Genomic DNA, 21,346 nt, shown 5'->3' on the forward strand with positions numbered 1-21,346 from the left:
GAAAACACTGCGTAATGTGATTCAGAAACTTATTCAGGCCAACATTGAAACCCTTCCAGCGCTATTTCAATAAGATCATAAAATCTTGGCAGTTGCTGCAATAACTACCAAAATCCTAGCTGATGATTTTACGCAATTTTTCTCATATTTTCTCAAAGGAAAACGAAAAGGAATAGTTTTCCAGTGTTACGAAACTTTGAGCAGATTTTCTAAAAACCAAACAGACATATCAATATTTATAAAAACATTATTAATGTATTTGAGTTCTTCTAGCCGTGTTGTTTATTTTTGCCACCTTTGCCGTTAGGATCAGTCTGCCGTCTATATTTTGCATTCGAACAGATATCCACCGAAATGAACCATGGGATGGCCCTTACTATAAGCTCGTATCATTTAATTTTGCCTTCATACACACGTATTTATAAATACAATATTTTCTTTGTGTTAGTGATCTTTTTTTGTTTCAAGTGTGTGTATACTTTTTGGTTTCCTGTTGGTTTGTTTGTTTTTCTAATTGCCTAGCTTTTCCGAACTTCATAAAGGGACTGGTCCCTTGTCTTACACATTATTTAAATTGCGTCATATAATGAAAAAATGAACCCCTTTGCCAGAAAAATCACCTTAGTAAGTTTACCAGGTTAAGTTATGTTTCATTGCGAAGTAAGCAGGCTGGGACCTGTCAAAGGTCGCCTAAATTGAATTTAAATGTCTCTAATTCTCAGATGGCGTCCCTCAAATCCACACAAAAGTCTCTAAAAATTTTTTTCGAATTTTGAAAGCCTTCTACATGGTAGCAATTTAGCGGCACAATCACAAAATTGGTAAACTGATTTAAATGTGATCTTTACTTGCGATGGACTTCAATTTCTGATTAAATGAAAAGTTAAAAATTCGTCCCCAGTTTCCGTTTGAACTTCGGAACGGGCAATTACTCGATCATTCTAAGAAATAAACTTATGACAACTTTCTGCCTCATTCAACTTGCTTCTAAAGATATTTTGGATATCGTGATATAGCACGTAAATAGACAACTGGAAACTGAAACACACCCAGAAAGTTCCGAATAACATCCGCCATCACTGCTTGTGATTTAAAGGGGAAGTATAACGCAAGTTTACTGTCATTTCAAAACCCAAAAATTGTTGTCTATCAGCAGAAACAACGCAATAATTTGTCAAGTTTGTTTTAAATTATCACCCCAGTGCAATAAAACTGTCGATTAGTGCCTCTGGCCAGAGACAGAGTAGGCCAGTCTGGATTAAAACTTGAAAAATGTTAGGCTAATATTTTTCAAGTTCTCGCATTTTTGTTTCCAAAATGCGCTAGAACAGATCACGAGTCGTTGCTTTCAAGAAATGAGTTGATTTCTTTCCCCTCGTCATTCTAAAATTATTTGGCAGCTGATTGAAGGTCTTATTTCATCATTTCTAACAAAAGATATAAAAAAAAACATGATACTTCCCCTTTAATAACGAAAGATGGCAGATATCATCCAAATCTTCCTGAGTATGTTTCCAATTCTCAGTTTACGTTCATATTCTATCACATAACCTTAACTATTACCTGGATGAGTAACTTGCAATCCTCCAATTTTTGATGACTGCAGTTGGCATTTGTTTTAAATTTTACGTTTTAATTAATGACGGTATTATTGTTATAATTAGTTGTGATATGTGACGTTGTGAATACTGAACAACTGTCCTGGATTTTCAGTTTTCAAGGCGAGAAACTTTGAAGCAAGTCACTTCTTCACCTTCAACAACAGTGAATATTTAATTAGACCAACAGTGCGAGGTAGGTACAACTATATAACCTTATTTTGTTAGTCTCAGTTTACTGAATGGCCTATATAATTTCAGAGCCACCCAGGGAGAACATTTATTAAGCAAATTACTTAAAATGTTGTCTCCTGTGTTCCCTGGTCATTTTATGTCCTTCTTTTAATACACTGAAAGCTAATCAGGTTTGCTTAAGCTAAAATATAATTTGCAGAAAGTTTTATGAAACGGAATCTTATTTAGTGCCGAATCTACGAGCTTTTGCATTGCCGGCTTTACAAAAATGCTGACTGACCATATTCCGTATTTTTGTCTTTGACCGTCAGAAAACAAAAGGAATTAGTTTTCCAGTGAAACGAAAAACATTGAGCTGACATTGTGCCAAAGAGACTGCTTTAGATTTTATTTAAAACTAAATTCTTAGGCGATTATGTCCTTCTGAACTGAGATTATGAACCGATGGGTATCCTTAGCTTGTTAGTTTTTAAGTCACCCGTGATTTGGGTCGTCCAGTACAGTTTGGAAACGCTTGAAAATGAACTCGGCTCTCGCGGTTGTTTTTTCTTTTTTTTTCCCTAAAAATATTCTTTACAGTCTCACCGAACTAGTCTCAGTTGTCACAATAAAGAATTTTACAGATGAAGCCATGTTAATGACTGATTCAGTGGTCGTTTTAGAAAAAGTGTAACAAAGGGTGTCTTTTTCCCTTGCACTCTTCCCTTTTTTGTCTGTTCAATGTGCTTTGCATCATGTTGCAATTATTTAAGCCGCTTATTGCAGATGTTATATTTGTGCCCTTTTAAATACATGTTTGTGTAAGCTGACACAGATTGTCTGTTCGGATACTAGTTTATAGCTGAAAATTTTACAGTGCGACGCGCCTTGCCGTGGCCACCCAACAAACCTTTTTTACAAGTTAGCCAATCAGGATACGCAAATTTGATTAACGGTCACGCCTCCTTGCAAAGTCCAACAGGCAAGTGACGAACAACGAATTATTGAAAACATGTCGTTTTGTATTTTGTGGCTAACTTGTAAAAAAACAAAAAAATTGTTGGGTGGCCACGTTAAGGCGCGTTTCACTGTAACCGTTGCAAAAATTTGCTAGCAGTGGTTGCGGTTTTTACTAAAATACAAGCTGACGTTTTTTGGGGCAATTTAAACGACAAACTCTCTCCTTCGAAAACGTAAGGAGATAATTTTTCAGGGTTATGAAACTTTGAGCAGATTTTCTTCAGACCAAACGAACAGATAATGGTGTAATTAATAATATACAAGTTCTTCTAGCCGTGTTGTTTGTTTTTTTTTTGCCACCTTTGCCGTTAGGATCAGTCTGCCGTCTATATTTTGCATTCGAACAGATATCCACCGAAATGAACCATGAGGTTGCCTTCACTATAACCTCGTATCATGTAATTTTGCCTTCATACACACTTATTTATAAATACAATATTTTTTTGTGTGTTCGTGATATTTTTTTGTTTTAAGTGTGTGTGTACTTTTTGGTTTCCTGTTGGTTTGTTTGTTTGTTTGTTTGTTTTTCTAATTACCTAGCTTTTCCGAACTTCATAAAGGGACTGGGTCCTTGTTTTACACATTCTTCAGATTGCGTCATATAATGAAAAACTGAACCCCTTTGCCAGAAAAATCACCTTAGTAAATTTACCAGGTTAAGTTATGTTTCATTGCGAAGTAACCAGGCTGAGACCTGTCAAAGGTCGCCCAAATTGTATTTAAATGCCTCTAATACTCAGATGGCGTCCCCCAAATCCATACAAAGGTTCTAAATTTTTTTCGAATTTTGAAAGCCTTCTACATGGTAGCAATTTAGCGGCATAATCACAAAATTGGTAAACTGACTTACTGTAATGTGATCTTTGCTTGTGATGGACTTCAATTTCTGATCAAATGAAAAGTTAAAAATTCGTCCCCAGTTTCCGTTTGAACTTCGGAACGGGCAATAACTCGATCATGCTAAGAAATAAAGTTATGACAACTTTCTGACTCATTCAACTGGTTAAGCTTCTAAAGATATTTTGGATATCGTGATATAGCACGTAAATAGACAACTGGAAACTGAAACACACCCAGAAAGTTCAGGATAACATCCGCATCACTGGTTGTGATTTAAAGGGGAAGTATCACGCAAATTTGCTGTCATTTCAAAACCCAAAAATTTTTGTCTATCAGCAGAAACAACGCAATAATTTGTCAAGTTTGTTATAAATTATCACCCCAGTGCAATAAAACTGTCGATTAGTGCCTCTGGCCAGAGACAGAGTAGGCCAGTCTGGATTGAAACTTGAAAAATGTTAGGCTAATATTTTTCAAGTTCTCGCATTTTTGTTTTCAAAATGCGCTAGAACAGATCACGAGTCGTTCCTTTCAAGAATTGAGTTGATTTCTTTCCCCTCGTCATTCTAAAATTATTTGGCAGCTGATTGATGGTCCTATTTCATCATTTCTAACAAAAGATATAAAAAAGCCATGATACTTCTTCCCCGTTAATAACGAAAGATGGCAGATGGATTCCTCCAATTTTTGATTACTGCAGTTGGTATTTGTTTTAAATTTTACGTTTTAATTAATGACGGTATTATTGTTATAATTAGTTGTGATATGTGACGTTGTAAATAGTTAACATTTTCAGTTTTCAAGGCGAAAAACTTTGAAGCAAGTTACTTCTTTACCTTCAACAACAGTGAATATTTAATTAGACCAACGGTGCGAGGTACGTACAACTATATAACCTTATTTTGGTAGTCTCAGTTTACTGATCATGAAAAACCTGTATAATTTCAGAGACACCCAGCGAGAACATTTATGAAGCAAATTACTTGAAATGTTGTCTCCTGTGTTCCCTGGTCATTTTATGTCCTTCTTTTAATACACTGAAAGCTAATCAGGTTTGCTTAAGCTAAAATATAAGTTGCAGAAAGTTTTATGAAACGGAATCTTATTTAGTGCCGAATCTACGAGCTTTTGCATTGCTGGCTTTACGAAAATGCTAGTTGACCATACTCCGCATCTTTGGCGTTCCCATCCGAAAACAAAAGGAATTAGTTTTCCAGTGAAACGAAAAACATTGAGCTGACATTTTGCCAAAGAAACTGCTTTAGATTTTCTTTAAAACTAAATTCTGAGGCGATTATGGCCTTCTGAACTGAGATTATGAACCGATGGGTATCCTTAGCTTGTTAGTTTTTAAGTCAGCCGTGATTTGGGTCGTCCAGTACAGTTTGGAAACGCTTGAAAATGAACTCGGCTCTCGCGGTTGTTTTTTCTTTTTTTTTTCCCTAATAATATTCTTTGCACTCTCACCGAACTAGTCTCAGTTGTCACAATAAACAATTTTACAGATGAAGTCATGTAAATGACTGATTCAGTGGTCGTTTTAGAAAGCGTCTAACAAAGGGTTGTTTGTTCCCTTGCACTCTTCCATTTTTTGTTTGTGCCATGTGCTATGATGTTGCAATTATTTAAGCTGCTTATTGCAGATGTTGTATTTGTGCCCTTTTAAATACATGTTTGTGTAAGCCGACACAGATTGTCTGTTCGGATACTAGTTTATAGCTGAAAATTTTACAGTGCGACGCGCCTTGCCGTGGCCACCCAACAAACCTTTTTTTACAAGTTAGCCAATCAGGATGCGCAAATTTGGTTAACGGTCACGCCTCCTTGCAAAGTCCAACAGGCAAGTGACGAACAACGAATTATTGAAAACATGTCGTTTTGTATTTTGTGGCTAGCTTGCAAAAAAAAAAAAAAACGTTTGTTGGGTGACCACGTTAAGGCGCGTTTCACTGTAACCGTTGCAAAAATTTGCTAGCAGTGGTTGCGGTTTTTACCAAAATACAAGCTGACGTTTTTTCGCAATTTAAACGAAAAACTTGCTCCTTCGTAAACGTAAGGAGATAATTTTTTCAGTGTTACAAAACTTTGAACAGATTTCCTTCAGACCAAACGAACAGATAATGGTGTAATTAATAATATACAAGTTCTTCTAGCCGTGTTGTTTGTTTTTTTTTTGCCACCTTTGCCGTTAGGATCAGTCTGCCGTCTATATTTTGCATTCGAACAGATATCCACCGAAATGAACCATGGGGTGGCCTTCACTATAACCTCGCATCATTTACTTTTGCCTTAATACACACGTATTTATAAATACAATATTGCTTTGCGTTCGTGGTCTCTTTTTGTTTCAAGTGTGCGTATACTTTTTCGTTTCCTGTTGTTTTGGTTTGTTTGTTTTCTCATTAGCTAATATTGTTTAGCAAGAAAAGAGGAAAGAAGAAAACACTACGTAATGTGATTCAGAAACTTATTCAGGCCAACATTGAAATCCTTCTAGCGCTATTTCAATAAGATCATAAAATCTTGGCAGTTGTTGCAGTAACTACCAAAATCCTAGCTGATGATTTTACGCAATTTTTCTCTTATTTTCTTAGAGGAAAACGAAAAGAAATAGTTTTCCAGTGTTACGAAACTTTGAGCAGATTTTCTAAAAACCAAACAGACATATCAATATTTATAAGAACATTATTAATGTATTTCAGTTCTTCTAGCCGTGTTGTTTATTTTTTGCCACCTCTGCCGTTAGGATCAATCTGCCGTCTATATTTTGCATTCAAACAGATATCCACCGAAATGAACCATGGGGTGGCCCTCACTATAACCTCGTATCATTTAATTTTGCCTTCATACACACGCATTTATAAATTCAATATTTTTTTGTGTGTTTGTGATCTTTTTTTGTTTCAAGTGTGTGTATACTTTTTGGTTTCCTGTTGGTTTGTTTGTTTTTCTAATTGCCTAGCTTTTCCGCACTTCATAAAGGGACTGGGCCCTTGTTTTACACATTATTTAAATTGCGTCATATAATGAAAAAATGATCCCCTTTGCCAAGAAAAATCACCTTAGTAAGTTTACCAGGTTAAGTTATTTTTTTCATTGCAGAGTAACCAGGCTGAGACCTGCCAAAGGTCGCCTAAATTGTATTTAAATGTCTCTAATTCTCAGATGGCGTCTCCCAAATCCATACAAAGTCTCTAAATTTTTTTTCGAATTTTGAAAGCCTTCTACATGGTAGCAATTTACCGGCAGAATCACAAAATTGGTAAACTGATTTAAATGTGATCTTTACTTGTGATGGACTTCAATTTCTGATTAAATGAAAAGTTAAAAATTCGTCCCCGGTTTCCGTTTGAACTTCGGAACGGGCAATTACTCGATCATTCTAAGCAATAAACTTATCACAACTTTCTGACTCATTCAGCTTCTTAAGCTTCTAAAGATATTTTGGATATCGTGATATAGCACGTAAATAGACAACTGGAAACTGAAACACACCCAGAAAGTTCCGAATAACATCCGCCATCACTGGTTGTGATTTAAAGGGGAAGTATCACGCAAATTTGCTGTCATTTCAAAAACTCAAAAATGTTTGTCTGTCAGCAGAAACAACGAAATAATTGTCAAGTTTGTTATAAATTATCACCCCAGTGCAAACAAACTGTCGATTAGTGCCTCTGGGCAGAGACAGAGTAGGCCGGTATGGATTGAAACATTTTTCAAGTTCTCAAATTTTCGTTTCCAAAATGCGCTAGAACAGATCACGAGTCGTTCCTTTCAAGAATTGAGTTGATTTCTTTCCCCTTGTCATTCTAAAATTATTTGGTAGCTGATTGAAGGTCTTATTTCATCATTTCTAACAAAAGATATAAAAAAAAAAACCGTGATACTTCTTCCTCTTTAATAACGAAAGATGGCAGATATCATCCAAATCTTCCTGAGTATGTTTTCAGCAGTTTCCAATTGTCAGTTTACGATAATATTCTATCACATAACCTTAACTATTACCTGGATGAGTAACTTGCAATACTCCAATTTTTTATGACTGCAGTTGGCATTTGCTTTAAATTTTACGTTTTAATTAATGACGGTATTATTGTTATAATTAGTTGTGATATGTGATGTCGTAAATACTGAACAACTGTCCTGGATTTTCCGTTTTCAAGGCGAGAAACTTTGAAGCAAGTCACTTCTTTACCTTCAACAACAGTGAATATTTAATTAGACCAACGGTGCGAGGTACGTACAACTATATAACCTTATTTTGGTAGTCTCAGTTTACTGATCATGAATAGCCTATATAATTTCAGAGACACCCAGCGAGAACATTTATGAAGCAAATTACTTATAACATGTTGTCTCCTGTGTTCCCTGGTCATTTTATGTCCTTCTTTTAATACACTGAAAGCTAATCAGGTTTGCTTAGGCTAAAATATAAGTTGCAGAAAGTTTTATGAAACGGAATCTTATTTAGTGCCGAATCTACGAGCTTTTGCATTGCTGGCTTTACGAAAATGCTAGTTGACCATACTCCGCATTTTTGGCGTTCCCATCCGAAAACAAAAGGAATTAGTTTTCCAGTGAAACGAAAAACATTGAGCCGACATTTTGCCAAAGAAACTTTAGATTTTCTTTAAAACTAAATTCTGAGGCGATTATAGCCTTCTGAACTGAGATTATGAACCGATGGGTATCCTTAGCTTGTTAGTTTCTTAGTCAGCCAGGTCGTCCAGTACAGTTTGGAAAAGCTTGAAAATGAACTCGGCTCTTGCAGTTGTTTTTTCTTTTTTTTCCCCTAAAAATAGTCTTTGCACTCTCACCGAACCAGTCTCAGTTGTCACATTGAACAATTTTACAGATGAAGACATGTAAATGACTGATTCAGTGGTCGTTTTAGAAAGCGTCTAACTAGGGTTGTTTTTTTCCTTGCGCATGCACTCTTCCATTTTTTGTTTGTTCCATGCACTATGGTGTTGCAATTATTTCAGCCGCTTTTGACAGATGTTATATTTGTGCCCTTTTAAACACATGTTTGTGTAAGCTGACACAGATTGTCTGTTCGGATACTAGTTTTTATATAACCCACCCATTAATATTTGCGCGATTTTATTGGCTACTTTACGTCACGTGGTGCAAATTCACAGGACGGTTATCACGCAATAACCCCCGCCTGCGTCGATATTTGCCCTTCTGTTATTTCCATTGAAAAGAATCAAAGCCAGCGGAAGAAAGCCAGCTCAAGAGTTTCACCTTTTCATCTTTATCATTTTACATGGAAGAAAACCAAACTCCTTTTGTAGACGTCCAGTCATGTTTACAGCAAAAAGCTGGTCGCAATTGCCGTTCCGGAAAGTACAAAAACGTCAACAAAACATGCTGTCAACGTCTTTAAAGGTCTAGAAAGTTACGAGTAGACTTTCAGATTTGGTCCTACGCAGACTGAGTCAGTTTGTCAAGTTTTGGTCCATTCACAGTGAAAATAAAGTTCCTGTAAACCAATCAAATGTACTTGTTTACGTCAATCGCGTGCATCCGCCATCAGATCAGCACTGGCTTCTTTACGAGCGGTTTTCGCGATATATAAAAATTAATGGGAGGGTTATAAAATAAATAAACCACTTTCTGGCTTGCTGGTATGTCGGCTGATAATGTCCTTGGCTGAAAGATTGTCCTCAAAATTTCATATTTGCCCTCGAAGCTTCGCTTCTCGGCCAAATAGTCATTTTTCGGACAATCTCTTAGCCGCCGACATTATCAGCCGACATACCAGCCGCCTGAAGGGGTTTATTTACTAAATAGCTGAAAATTTTACAGTGCGACGCGCCTTACCGTGGCCATGCACCCAACAAACTTTTTTTGCAAGTTAAGGATACGCAAATTTGATTAACAGTCACGCCTCCTTGTAAAGTCCAACAGGCAAGTGACGAAAAAAAAAAGGATTTATTGAAATCATGTCGTTTTGTATTTTAGGGCTAACTTACAAAAAAAAAAAAATTTTCGGAGGGAGAGAAGCGACGACCGGAAATACGTCTGCTCTTCGCAGGTTACGTTAAGGCGCGTTTCACGGTAACCTGTATATGTTTCACATATTTTCATATACATTTTCACTGTAATCGTTGCAAAAATTTGCTAGCAGTGGTTGCGGTTTTTACCAAAATACAAGCTTACGTTTTTTCGCAATTTAAACGACAAACTTGCTCCTTCGAAAACGTAAGGAAATAATTTTTTCAGTGTTACGAAACTTTGAACAGATTTTCTTCAAAACAAACGAACAGATAATGGAATAATTAATAATATACAAGTTCTTCTAGCCGTGTTGTTTGGGTTTTTTTTGCCACCTCGGCCGTTAGGATCAGTCTGCCGTCTATATTTTGTATTCGAACAGATTTCCACCGAAATGAACCATGGGTTGCCTTCACTATAACCTCGTATAATTTACTTTTGCCTTCATACAGTTCATACACATGTATTTATAAATACAATATTGTTTTGCGTTCGTGGTCTTTTTTCGTTTCAAGTGTGTGTATACTTTTTGGTTTCCTATTGTTTTGGTTTGTTTGTTTTCTTTAATTGCCTTTTCCGAAGTTCATAAAGGGACTGGGCCCTAGTTTACACATTGTTCAAATTGCTGCATATAAATTGCCAGAAAGATCACCTTAGTAAGTTTACCAGGCTAAGTTATGTTTCATTGCGTAGTAACTAGGCTGTGTCGCCCAAATTCCATACAAAGTCCGCCAAATCCATACAAAGACTGTAATTTTTCCGGTTTTTGAAAGCCTTCTACTTGGTTGCAATCTAGCGACAGAATCACAAACTTGGCAAACTGACCAATTTTAATCAGTATAATCTTTCCTGTGATGGACTTCAATTTTTGATTAAATGAAAAGTTAAAAACTCGTCCCCAGTCAAATCCATTGAACTTAGGAACGGGCAATAACTCCATCATTCTAAGAAATAAACTTATGACAACTTTCTGACTCATTCAACTTGTTAAGCTTCTAAAGATATTTTGGATATCGTGATATAGCACGTAAACTGACAACTGGAAACTGAAACACACCAAGAAAGTTCCGGATAACATCTGCCATCACTGGTTGTGATTAATAATAAAAGATGGATGACGTCATCCAAATCTTCCTGAGTATGTTTTCTGCAGTTTAAAGTTGTCAGTATACGTTAATATTCTATCCCATTGCCTTATAACCTGAACGAAAAATTTGCAATCCACCACTTTTTGATGACTGTAGTTAGCATTTTGTAGTGCTTATATGCAATAAAATATTTTAAACTATTCTCACTGCATAATTAATCAGCTCATAGCAGAGTTTTTCATAATGTGTTTGAATTCCCCCGTTTCCGCGCATGCCTGCTGCGATGGTGATGCTTTGCGGCCTTAGAGTATATATTTCGCCACCCCGCTTGAAACGTGGTCTTTTTAACCGTACTCCGGGACGATGGCCGAATTTCGCGACCCACCCACCTCCCCTGGTGGCGGTTGACAGCATTCCACGTCTTATCCTCGTCGCATGCCTATTGCCTCAACAGTCGCGAACTCTTCCCATAACTTAACCTTAAGCGATGAGGTAATGAGTATGCAGTGAGGATATTATACTGTTTAAGTTTTAAATCATGGTATTGCATGTTGTCATAATTTTTACATATTACGTCTTAAACAATGCTCAACTGCCCTGGATTTTCAGTTTTCAAGGCGAGAAACTTTTGAAGCAAGTTACTTCTTTACCTTCAACAATAAGACCAACGGTGCGAGGTAGGTACAACTATATAACCTTATTTTGTTAGTCTCAGTTTACTGAATGGCCTATATAATTTCAGGGCCACCCAGCGAGAACATTTATTAAGCAAATTACTTAAAATGTTGTTTCCTGTGTTACCTGGTCATTTTTTGTCCTTTTTAATATATTGGTATAAGCTAATTAGGGGTTGCCTTAACTGAAATTTAAGTTGCAAAAAGTTTAGGAGACGGAATCTTATTTAGTCCCGAATCTACGAGCTTTTGCATTGCTGGCTTTACGAAAAAAAAAAAAAAGAATTAGGTTTTCAGTGAAACGAAAAACTTTGAGCTGACATTTTACCAAAGAAAGTGATTTAGATTTTCTTTAAAACTAAATTCTGAGGAGTTTACGGCTTCTGTAAAGATAGTATGAACCGATGGGTATCCTTGTAATTAAACAATTTTAATTAGAAGGACATTTTTTAATATGTTTTTACGGCAAACTCAGTAATTTGCTTAGTTGATTGGACTACTGTTTGCTACCTAGTTTTCCTAGTTTTGTATTTTGTATTAGTTGATTTCAAGAAGTATAACTGTTCGAAAGGGAAAATGTGTGGACTATGTTTAAGTTCTGACGAAAATATTTTTGGACAATTTCCCTTTTAAACGGAACATTTTTCCGGTTAAAGTATGATGTCGTAAACTTTATTCAACTGTTTTGGTTTCAGAGAAAGTCCCCGTTTTCACTCTTTAACTAAGGCAAGAAATTTCCAACCAAGAATTCCCTTCCCTTCAACAAAGATGAATACGCCAAAAGAGCGAGGTTAGTAAAGTTAATTAATTAATTAATTAATTAATTAGCAGGACATTGACAGCAAATCAAGTTTCAAGTTTATTAAAAAATGTTTAACATAAAATTCAAAAGCAACACTACCCCGCAAATAGCTAGAGCTAATCTAGACGGGTATAAGAAGACTAATTTACAAGAATTAATTACAGTTTACAGAAATCAATATACAATTTGTCAGTGAGCCATACAAACATTGGAAAAAAGAAAGAAAAGAAAAGAAGTGGACATATGAAGAAAAGAAATGTAAATTGCTATACTCTTAATCCAAACCAGTTACAAAAAACTTAGTTTATCGTATCGCTGTTTACTTTCTAGTGTAATTCCATTGTGTACCGTGAAAAGGTGAAAGAAGGAGATTTGTTAAATGTGCTTCATACATTGAATCCAACCTTAATTTGTCATAATGCAAGAAAATTATGAAAACCCGTTAATACCAGTTTAGCCAGGCAACACAAAATTTGGTTTTGCAATGAGTGATTTAATCCCCCATTGCCGGGATAAGAGTTGGCTAGCAAACTGGGCAAATCCTGTTAGATGCCCATGTATGTCCTTGGGTTACCCTTTCTTCTTTTCTTCCCCGCCGGGATGGCCGCTGATAAGTACTTAATAAGAAATATTTGTTTGATAATGGAGCAGTTAATTCAGTAAAATTACAAGTTGGCTTGATAGCTCAGTTGGTCGTGCACTGCACCGGCATCGCAGAGATCATGGGTTCGAATCCCGTTCAAGCCTGAATTTTTTTCAGGCTTTCTTTTCGCAACTGCTTTCATCCGCAGTTCAAAATATATGTTTCATATATGTACATTCATTTAGTCATCTTTCATTGGTATATTACGAACTCACAATATCACCAGCTCCCATTTGGTAGAGCACTGCACCGGCAGCGCAGAGGTCATGGGTATGAATCCCGTTCAAGCCTGAATTTTATTTAGGCTTTCCTTTCGCAACTGCTTAAGTTGCGTACTAACTGCGAGGATCTTTCTTCCATTTGACATCTTCTGTTAAGTTATTGCGTTATTCTGCAATGTTTGTCGTAAAGTCTCTTTTGTTTCTGTAAAAAAAAATTGCTTTTTCACACACGAGATTTGGAACGGAAAATATAGTCCTTTTTTGATTTCATTTTCCTTAATCATGAAACAAAATGAAGCTACATTAAATAAGTATCTTAATTCTGTTTAATACGTGACAACCAAAACATGTGCCAAATAATCAAAGGCTCCTGTGAGCCAACTCGTGAATGCAGATGACACATAGTAATTGAAATTTAGACGGCTACGGAAACTTCCTTGAAAGCTAAAAGAAATTATATCTTTGCCCGATTATGTAACGAAAAATAACCATTCTTGTACTATAAAAATGATTGTCAAACTGTTCTCTACAGATTTAATAAGATTATTTTGATGCGCCGATTAAAAAAAAAAATCACGTGTCTCTTTTTTTTTTCAAAGTTCATAGAAGCACGCCATGTGCGGCTACGTCATGCAAATTCGTGTCCCCGATAGTCCGGGGCTACTGGATTTTGCGATCGGGCTAGTGGATTCTGACCATCACTTGCCCGGCAAGTGAAGTTTTTTTGGGAATTAAAATTACAAAATTACTGTAGGGCAAGCCGATCTCACAAAGGGAAATATGTTCAACAAAGTATCGCATTACATTTCATGCCCGACATAAATGCGTGAAATTTTTCCTTTGGAGTTCAGTCCACGCAATCGTCAAGTAAAAATAATGAAGTATGACAAGCTCTTGCTAAATAAGAATTATTTATCGACCGCGTCCTTTTGCTTTCCCATAAATTACCAGTTGTAAATTTCGAAAATGAAACATTTTTTCCCTTTGAAACCTCTATGAAAGCTGACAAGATCTTAAAGTGTTCATTTGCATAATTTTGTTTACGACGTCAATGATGCGTGACATGGCACGTTCCACTTTCGCGTGAAAACTGACAAATTAAATTATTTTTTAATTAAATTATTTCTAAATTAAATTATTTTTAATTCTTGAAAGAAACCGCACTTCGTAGAAAAAAACGAAAAAATCCTATAACTTTGCTCAGATTCAACGAAAAATCTCCATTCTTACACTAAAATGATTGTCAAATTATTCTCTACAGAATGAATGAGAGAATTCTGACGCGTCGTGAAACAAATTTTTACGTTTTTTTTTTTTTCACTAATTGAGTTTACGACCCCGGACTTTCTGAAAAACTGAAAAAACTTGAAACTTTGCTCAGATTGAACGAAAAATCTCCATTCTTGCACTAAATGATCGTCAAATTATTCTCTACATATTGAATAAGAATTTCCTGATGCGCCATGAACAACAAATGTTCGCGTGTTTTTTTCCACTAATTGAATTTAAAACTCATTCACTGCGCACGCCCGAAAGTTAACGACAAAACCGACTGATCGACTGATCGACTGATCGACCGACCAAGTCGAGAGTCAGCTATCGCTATAACTCGTTCATTGCGCATGCGCGCATTCACGAGTTAAAAACATTGAAAGAGGTCAGTATAAAAGAACAATGAGACTCCTGAGTTGGTGGATCTGCTCCCTACCATGAACCAAGAACTCCTCACATGAACTCCAAATTACTCTCTTTGTATTGAACTGCGGAACAAGTTAGATTCTTGCTTTATTTTCATTTCCCTACTTGACAACCAAGTTATTTTGGAATTGCCTTTTAAGAGTGCCTGACTGTAACTTTCGAGAATCGCTGGCCAAGCTTGAAAAATCGAAACTCCTGATAATTTGCCTGAAGTTTACTTTTGGGGAACTATCTTCGAAAATATTATTTGAATGTTCTGGAAATTTATAGTTTTCGAGAATTTTGGAGAAAACGAAATTACGGGTTTTGCCTCATTAATTATGCAAAAATCTCATTCAAAATTAGCCAAGTTCAATACGCTTGTGTTGAAACAGTACGCAACGCTAGAAAACGAGGTCGGTTTTGAGTAAGAGCATAACTCACCAACTTTCTACCAATGGGACCTATATAAACTTTTGTAGAACTTTGGAGGGTCTTATGGCTCTTTGAAAAATTGACATTTTGAGGACTTCGCGATGAGGTGAAAATTGAGTAAGTTTGAAGGTTTAAAACGCATCTTGGTATGTCAGATATCGACTCAAGAGGAACATTGCGATAAAGCTTGGGTCTTCGTCTTTAATAATACGAAATAAAAAATCTGGGCAATCAATGCACGCGCTGACGAAAACCAAAGGTAGTTAGGCTTCGTTAACAAATTTGCATAATTCGAAACTGTTGAGAAAATGCTTTAGTGTGGCGACTCGGTGAAAACATTTACCCAAGCTATCTTCAAATGGTCATTTTATCTCATATTGCATTTGTCTGTTTCTCTTTCTTGTTTAATAACGTGGTAGAAAAGGTCTGGACAAAAAAAAAAGTGTGTGATCGGAAAAGAAAATATTCGCCAAATTGTGGTGGGAAAATTTGCATAATGCAAATCTCCCAATAAATCTTTCTGCAAAGGAATCTGATTGGGAAGGTTTCGCTAAGAGTCTATTTGAGCGAAACCCTCCATATAAAAGAAGTCAAAACAACGTTTAATAATCCGATTTCAACAAATAATTGTCGAATCTTAACTTTTAAATAATAGTGCCAAACTGATGCTCGCTATTGCGTTACCTGCGTCACGTCAATAGCTGTCGATATTGCCCACAAACTAACTTGTGCTGCAAAATTGCCATTCACAACAACTAGAAAAAAGACCTCACCTGGCTTTATTTACTGGCATATAAGCGGTTTTGCGAAAAATTAAACGTTCACATGACACTGGAATCACCTTTAAAAAATACACGCTTGTCAAATGAGTGCGAAAGTTAGACATAGAGTCGGTCAAAGTGAATGTTATTAATTAAATCAAGTTTGTTTACTGGAATGCTTTTTCAAATAGCTAGTCCAACCTTTTTCAGTGGCCTTCCAAATAATAATCACCCAGAAGCGGGTCAGTAAAAAAAAACTATCGTTCGTGCTGTTTGATACTGTACTTTCGCAAGCGACTGAGAAACAAAGTCAGCCGGCACGCCATATTTTAACGTAATTACTGGTATGAAATATCAGAGCTTCAAAACCTGTGTGTTTCCGTTTCACAAAATAATAACTTAGTTTATACCTATAGTTCACATTGGCTGTAGGGCATGTATTTATCTTTGACGAATGTCAACAACAGAAACACGGCTATCTCAGTGACACTGTATATGCGCAATGTCTACTGCATACATCACAAGGTCTATGACCTTTGTTTGACCTTTGTATTGTCATGTCACGATGAGTGTTACACAATGACGTAAATTATAAGGGTTTGTATGGGAATTTACGAACGTGTTTTGGAGTGCAAAAGTAAAGGGCATGAATTGAACAAAAATGGCTTACCTTGTCTCCTTGATATCTTTCCAGGTATTGTGTGCCATATTTTGGTCATTTCAGTACGATTCCAGTGGGTTTTAAGTTCGCTGAAAATTTTCCTCTCTCTATACGGTATCCTACTATATATATATTCCCCCAAAATCTTGGTCACCTCGGTAGCAATAGTATTCTTTGAAATAAATTGCAACGTTAAAAATGTGGTCGGTATAAAGACGAAGAACTGTGAACCACGGACTGGGTATTAAAGAGGTACTAACGTAGGGGGACTATGGACTACGGATTACGGACTGACTGCATGCCCTACAGTGCACATTGGCTGTAGGGCATGCATTTATCTTTGTCGAATGTCAACAACAGAAACACGGGTATCTCAGTAATGTCTACTGCATAAATGGGTCATAAATGTCTATATACGACATCTACATGATTGTGCACGTGGCCTCATTGGTTGATCACGGTCAATGATCATCAAACATCCTTTTGCGCATTTAATCTGCACTGCAAGAGCAAGTTTTAATCATATTGAACCCTGAGATGAATGCTAGAAAAACTAAAATGTCGGACTCTCTTCAGCGCGTAATAAAAATCCAGCTGTTTCGCTGAGATAAAGCAAGATTTTATGTTTGCACTGTCGATCCTCACTATTTTATTCCCAGTCCTTGTTTTGTTTCTCAAAAACAACAATAAAGGGACAAAAATAACTACCGAAACTTGATTTTATACATCTTAAACTTAACGAAAATGAATACAAGAAAGATATGATTGTCATACTTCAGTTCTCCTTTAAACCCAGTCCGTAGTCTATAGTCCACCTATACCCAGTCCGCGGTCCGCAGTCCTTTGTCCGAGACTCTTCGGTCTTTTATACTGTCTTCCTTGTTAACGTTGCAATCATTTCAAAGAAATACTATTGCTACTGAAGTGACCAACCTTTTGGGGACATATAGAGCAGGATATAGATTGAGGAAAATGTTCAGCAAACCCTTAAAAACCCACTGGAATCGTACTGAAATGGTCATAATATGGCACACAAACACTAGCAAGACATCAAGAGACAAGGTAAGCTATTTTTGTTCCATTTATGCCCTTTATTTTCGACTCCAAAACACTCTCGTAAATTCCCATACAAACCCTTATAATTTACGCCATTGTGTAACACTCATCGTGACACTCGAATTACAACGTGACAATACAAAGGTCAAACAAAGGTCTCTTGAACGCTCATAGAGCTTGGGCTACCAGTGATGTACGCAGTAGACATTGCGTGTATACAGTGTCACTGAGATAGCCGTGTTTCTGTTGTTGACATTCGACAAAGATAAATGCATGCCCTACAGCCAATGTGGACTGTAGGAAGAAATGAGTATTATTTTGTTAAACGAAAACTGGCACACAGGTTTTCAAGCGTGTATCCGTACATGTGCGTTATTTCATACCAGTAATTACGTTAAAATATGGCGTGCCGGCTGACATTGTTTTTCAGTCACTTGCGAAGGTACAGTATCAAACAGCAAGAACAGAGAGGGTTTTTTTTTACTGACCCGCTTCTGGGTGATTATTATTTGGAAGGCCACCGAAAAAGGTTGGACTAGCTATTTGAAAAAGCATTCCAGTAAACAAACTTGATTTAATTAATAATATTCACTTTGACGGACTCTATGACTAACTTTCGCACTCATTTGACAAGTGTGAATTTTTTAAACATGATTCCAGTGTCATATGAACGTTGAATTTTTTGCAAAACCGCTTGTATGCCAGTAAATAAAGGTCTTTTTCCTAGTTGTTATAATGGCAATTTTGCAGCACAAGTTACTTTGTGGGCCATATCGACAGCTATAGCCCACTTTGAAAATGAGTGATGGCCTGGGTTGAGAGTAACTGCCCAAGTGATTGTGGGATTGTTTGGAGGGACGCAAAAATGCGAAGATAATAGCCAACGTCCCCCCAAACCTTCCCACAATCGCTTGGGCAGCTACTCTCGACCCAGGCCATCACTCTTTTTCAAAGTGGGCTATTGACGTGACGCAGGTAACGCAATAGCGAGGATCAGTTTGGCATTATATAAATTTAAAGGTTAAGATTCGACAATTATTTGTTGAAATCGGATTATTAAACGTTGTTTTGACTCCTTTTATAATAGACTCTTAACGAAACCTTCCCAATCAGATTCCTTTGCAGAAAGATTTATTGGGAGATTTGCATTATGCAAATTTTCCCACCACAATTTGGCGAATATTTTCTTTTCCGATTACACACTTTTTTTTGTCCAGATCTTTTCTACCACGTTATTAAACAAGAAAGAGAAACAGACAAATGCAATATGAGATAAAATGACCATTTGAAGATAGCTTGGGTAAATGTTTTCACCGAGTCGCCACAACAAAGCATTTTCTCAACAGTTTCGAATTATGCAAATTTGTTAACGAAGCCTAACTACCTTTGGTTTTCGTCAGCGTGTGCATTGATTGCCCAGATTTTTTATTTCGTATTATTAAAGACGAAGACCCAAGCTTTATCACAATGTTCCTGTCGAGTCGATATCTGACATACCAAGATGCGTTTTAAACCTTCAAACTTACTCAATTTTCACCTCATCGCAAAGTCCTCAAAATGTCAATTTTTCAAAGAGCCATAAGACCCTCCAAAGTTCTACAAAAGTTTATATAGGTCCCATTGGTAGAAAGTTGGTGAGTTATGCTCTTACTCAAAACCGACCTCGTTTTCTAGCGTTGCGTACTGTTTCAACACAAGCATATTGAACTTGGCTAATTTTGAGTGAGATTTTTGCATAATTAATGAGGTAAAACCAGTAATTTCGTTTTCTCCAAAATTCTCGAAAACTATAAATTTCCAGAACATTCAAATAATATTTTCGAAGATAGTTCCCCAAAAGTAAACTTCAGGCAAATTATCAGGAGTTTCGATTTTTCAAGCTTGGCCAGCGATTCTCGAAAGTTACAGTCAGGCACTCTTAATGTAATAAATAATCAGCACAGTAGTTAAATATATTCTTTGTCCTCATCCTTAGACGAAAGATACACACATAAGCAAATTGAAGTTTTTCAAAACTAAGAGATTTCCTTGTAATGTACCATTTGAATATGCATATATGAAACATATATTTTGAACTGCGGATGAAAGATTAAATGAAAAAAAGATCCTCGCAGTTAGTACGCAACTTAAGCAGCTGTAAAAAGAAAGCCTGAAAAAAGTCAGGCTTCAAAGGAATCCCGTTCAAGCCTGAATTTTTTACAGGCTTTCTTTTCGCAACTTCTTAAGTTGCGTACTAACTCCGAGGATCTTTCTTCAATTTAATCTACCATTTGTTGTAATTAAACTACTATAGTAAACTATAGCAAGCTCCTTCAACGCTTGTTCAAATAATACTAAGTACCACAGGGAAAGGGGCGGTGGTAGCTTTCTGCTAGAAAATATCGTCTTTGAGTATGGGAGATTTGTTCATAACAAAGTTTACATACTAAGGGGTTCCGAGATTCACCTTACTCCCCCCAGCCCCCAGATGGCCACTAATAAGTGCATTACACTTCTACGTAACTCCCGCTTCTGGCTACCACTACGTCGTTTCACTTTTTTTCTCTGTGTGGTTTCTAGAAACGTCAGACATGGCAAGCACTGAAAGAGTTCGACAAGTTCTCCATACTGCTACACTTGTGGCCAATTTCCTTTGCAAAACCGGCCGTATTCCAATAGCCAACGAATTATCGAAGGAAAACATGATTCTGCTCAACAATATTCAAATAATGTCTGGCTTCATTCCTATCAGTGACCACACAAGTGCGATAGGAAATGGCAGAATGTACCGCGCGTGTGACACAAAATACGTAGAAGGAACACAAATATTGGAACAGGGGAATTTATATCAAAACCAAGGTAAGTATCAAAAAGCAAAACTTCTTTACATGAAAGCAATCAACATCAAAAAAGAAATTGGTGAGAAACACAGAGAAGCAGCATGTTATAGAAACCTGGGAACTAAGCTTCATTCTCTCAGTGCAAATGTGAAAGCCAAAGAATATCTTCAGAAAGCACTTCAGATCCAAAGAGAAATTGGTGGCAAGGCCGGAGAAGCAGCATCTTACGTAACCCTGGGATGGATGTTTCGGTGTCTCGGCGAATATGTCAAGGCTAAAGAATATCTTCAGAAAGCCCTTCAGATCCAAAGAGAAATTGTTGACAAGGACGGAGAAGCAGCATCTCACGTTACCCTGGGATGTGTGTTTTGGTCTCTCGGCGAATATGTCAAGACTGAAGAATATCTTCAGAAAGCACTTCAGATCCAACGAAAAATTGGTGACAAGGACGGAGAAGCAAATAGTTACGTAAACCTGGCAAATGTGTTTCAATCTCTCAGTGAATATGTCAAGGCTGAAGACTATCTTCAGAAAGCACTTCAGATCCAAAGAAAAATTGGTGAGAAGGACAAAGAAGCAAATAGTTACGTAAACCTGGCAAATGTGTTTCAATCTCTCAGTGAATATGTCAAGGCTGAAGAATATCTTCAGAAAGCACTTCAGATGAAAAGAGAAATTGGTGACAAGGACGGAGAAGCAACATGTTACCTAAACCTGGCAAATGTGTTTGAATCTCTCAGTGAATATGTCAAGGCTGAAGAATATCTTCAGAAAGCACTTCAGATCCAAAGAGAAATTGGTGACAAGGACGGAGAAGCAAAAAGCTACGGAAACCTGGCATATGTGTTTCTTTCTCTCAGTGAATATGTCAAGGCTG

General features: G+C 36.8%; 1 protein-coding gene across 1 annotated transcript in view; it reads left to right on the forward strand.

Moving 5' to 3' along the window:
* Positions 1 to 20,220: 20,220 nt before the first annotated feature.
* The window catches only part of LOC146469154 (uncharacterized), a 50,012-nt gene continuing 48,886 nt past the window's right edge, over positions 20,221 to 21,346 (forward strand). The window contains exon 1 of the mRNA XM_085123695.1: positions 20,221 to 21,264. Within this exon, the coding sequence (XP_084979821.1) occupies positions 20,221 to 21,264 (1,044 nt within the window). The remainder of the gene's footprint in view (positions 21,265 to 21,346) is intronic.

The sequence above is a fragment of the Pavona decussata genome, unplaced genomic scaffold (assembly GCF_977016875.1).
Source record: "Pavona decussata unplaced genomic scaffold, jaPavDecu1.1 SCAFFOLD_127, whole genome shotgun sequence".
NCBI classification, from domain to species: Eukaryota; Metazoa; Cnidaria; class Anthozoa; order Scleractinia; family Agariciidae; genus Pavona; species Pavona decussata.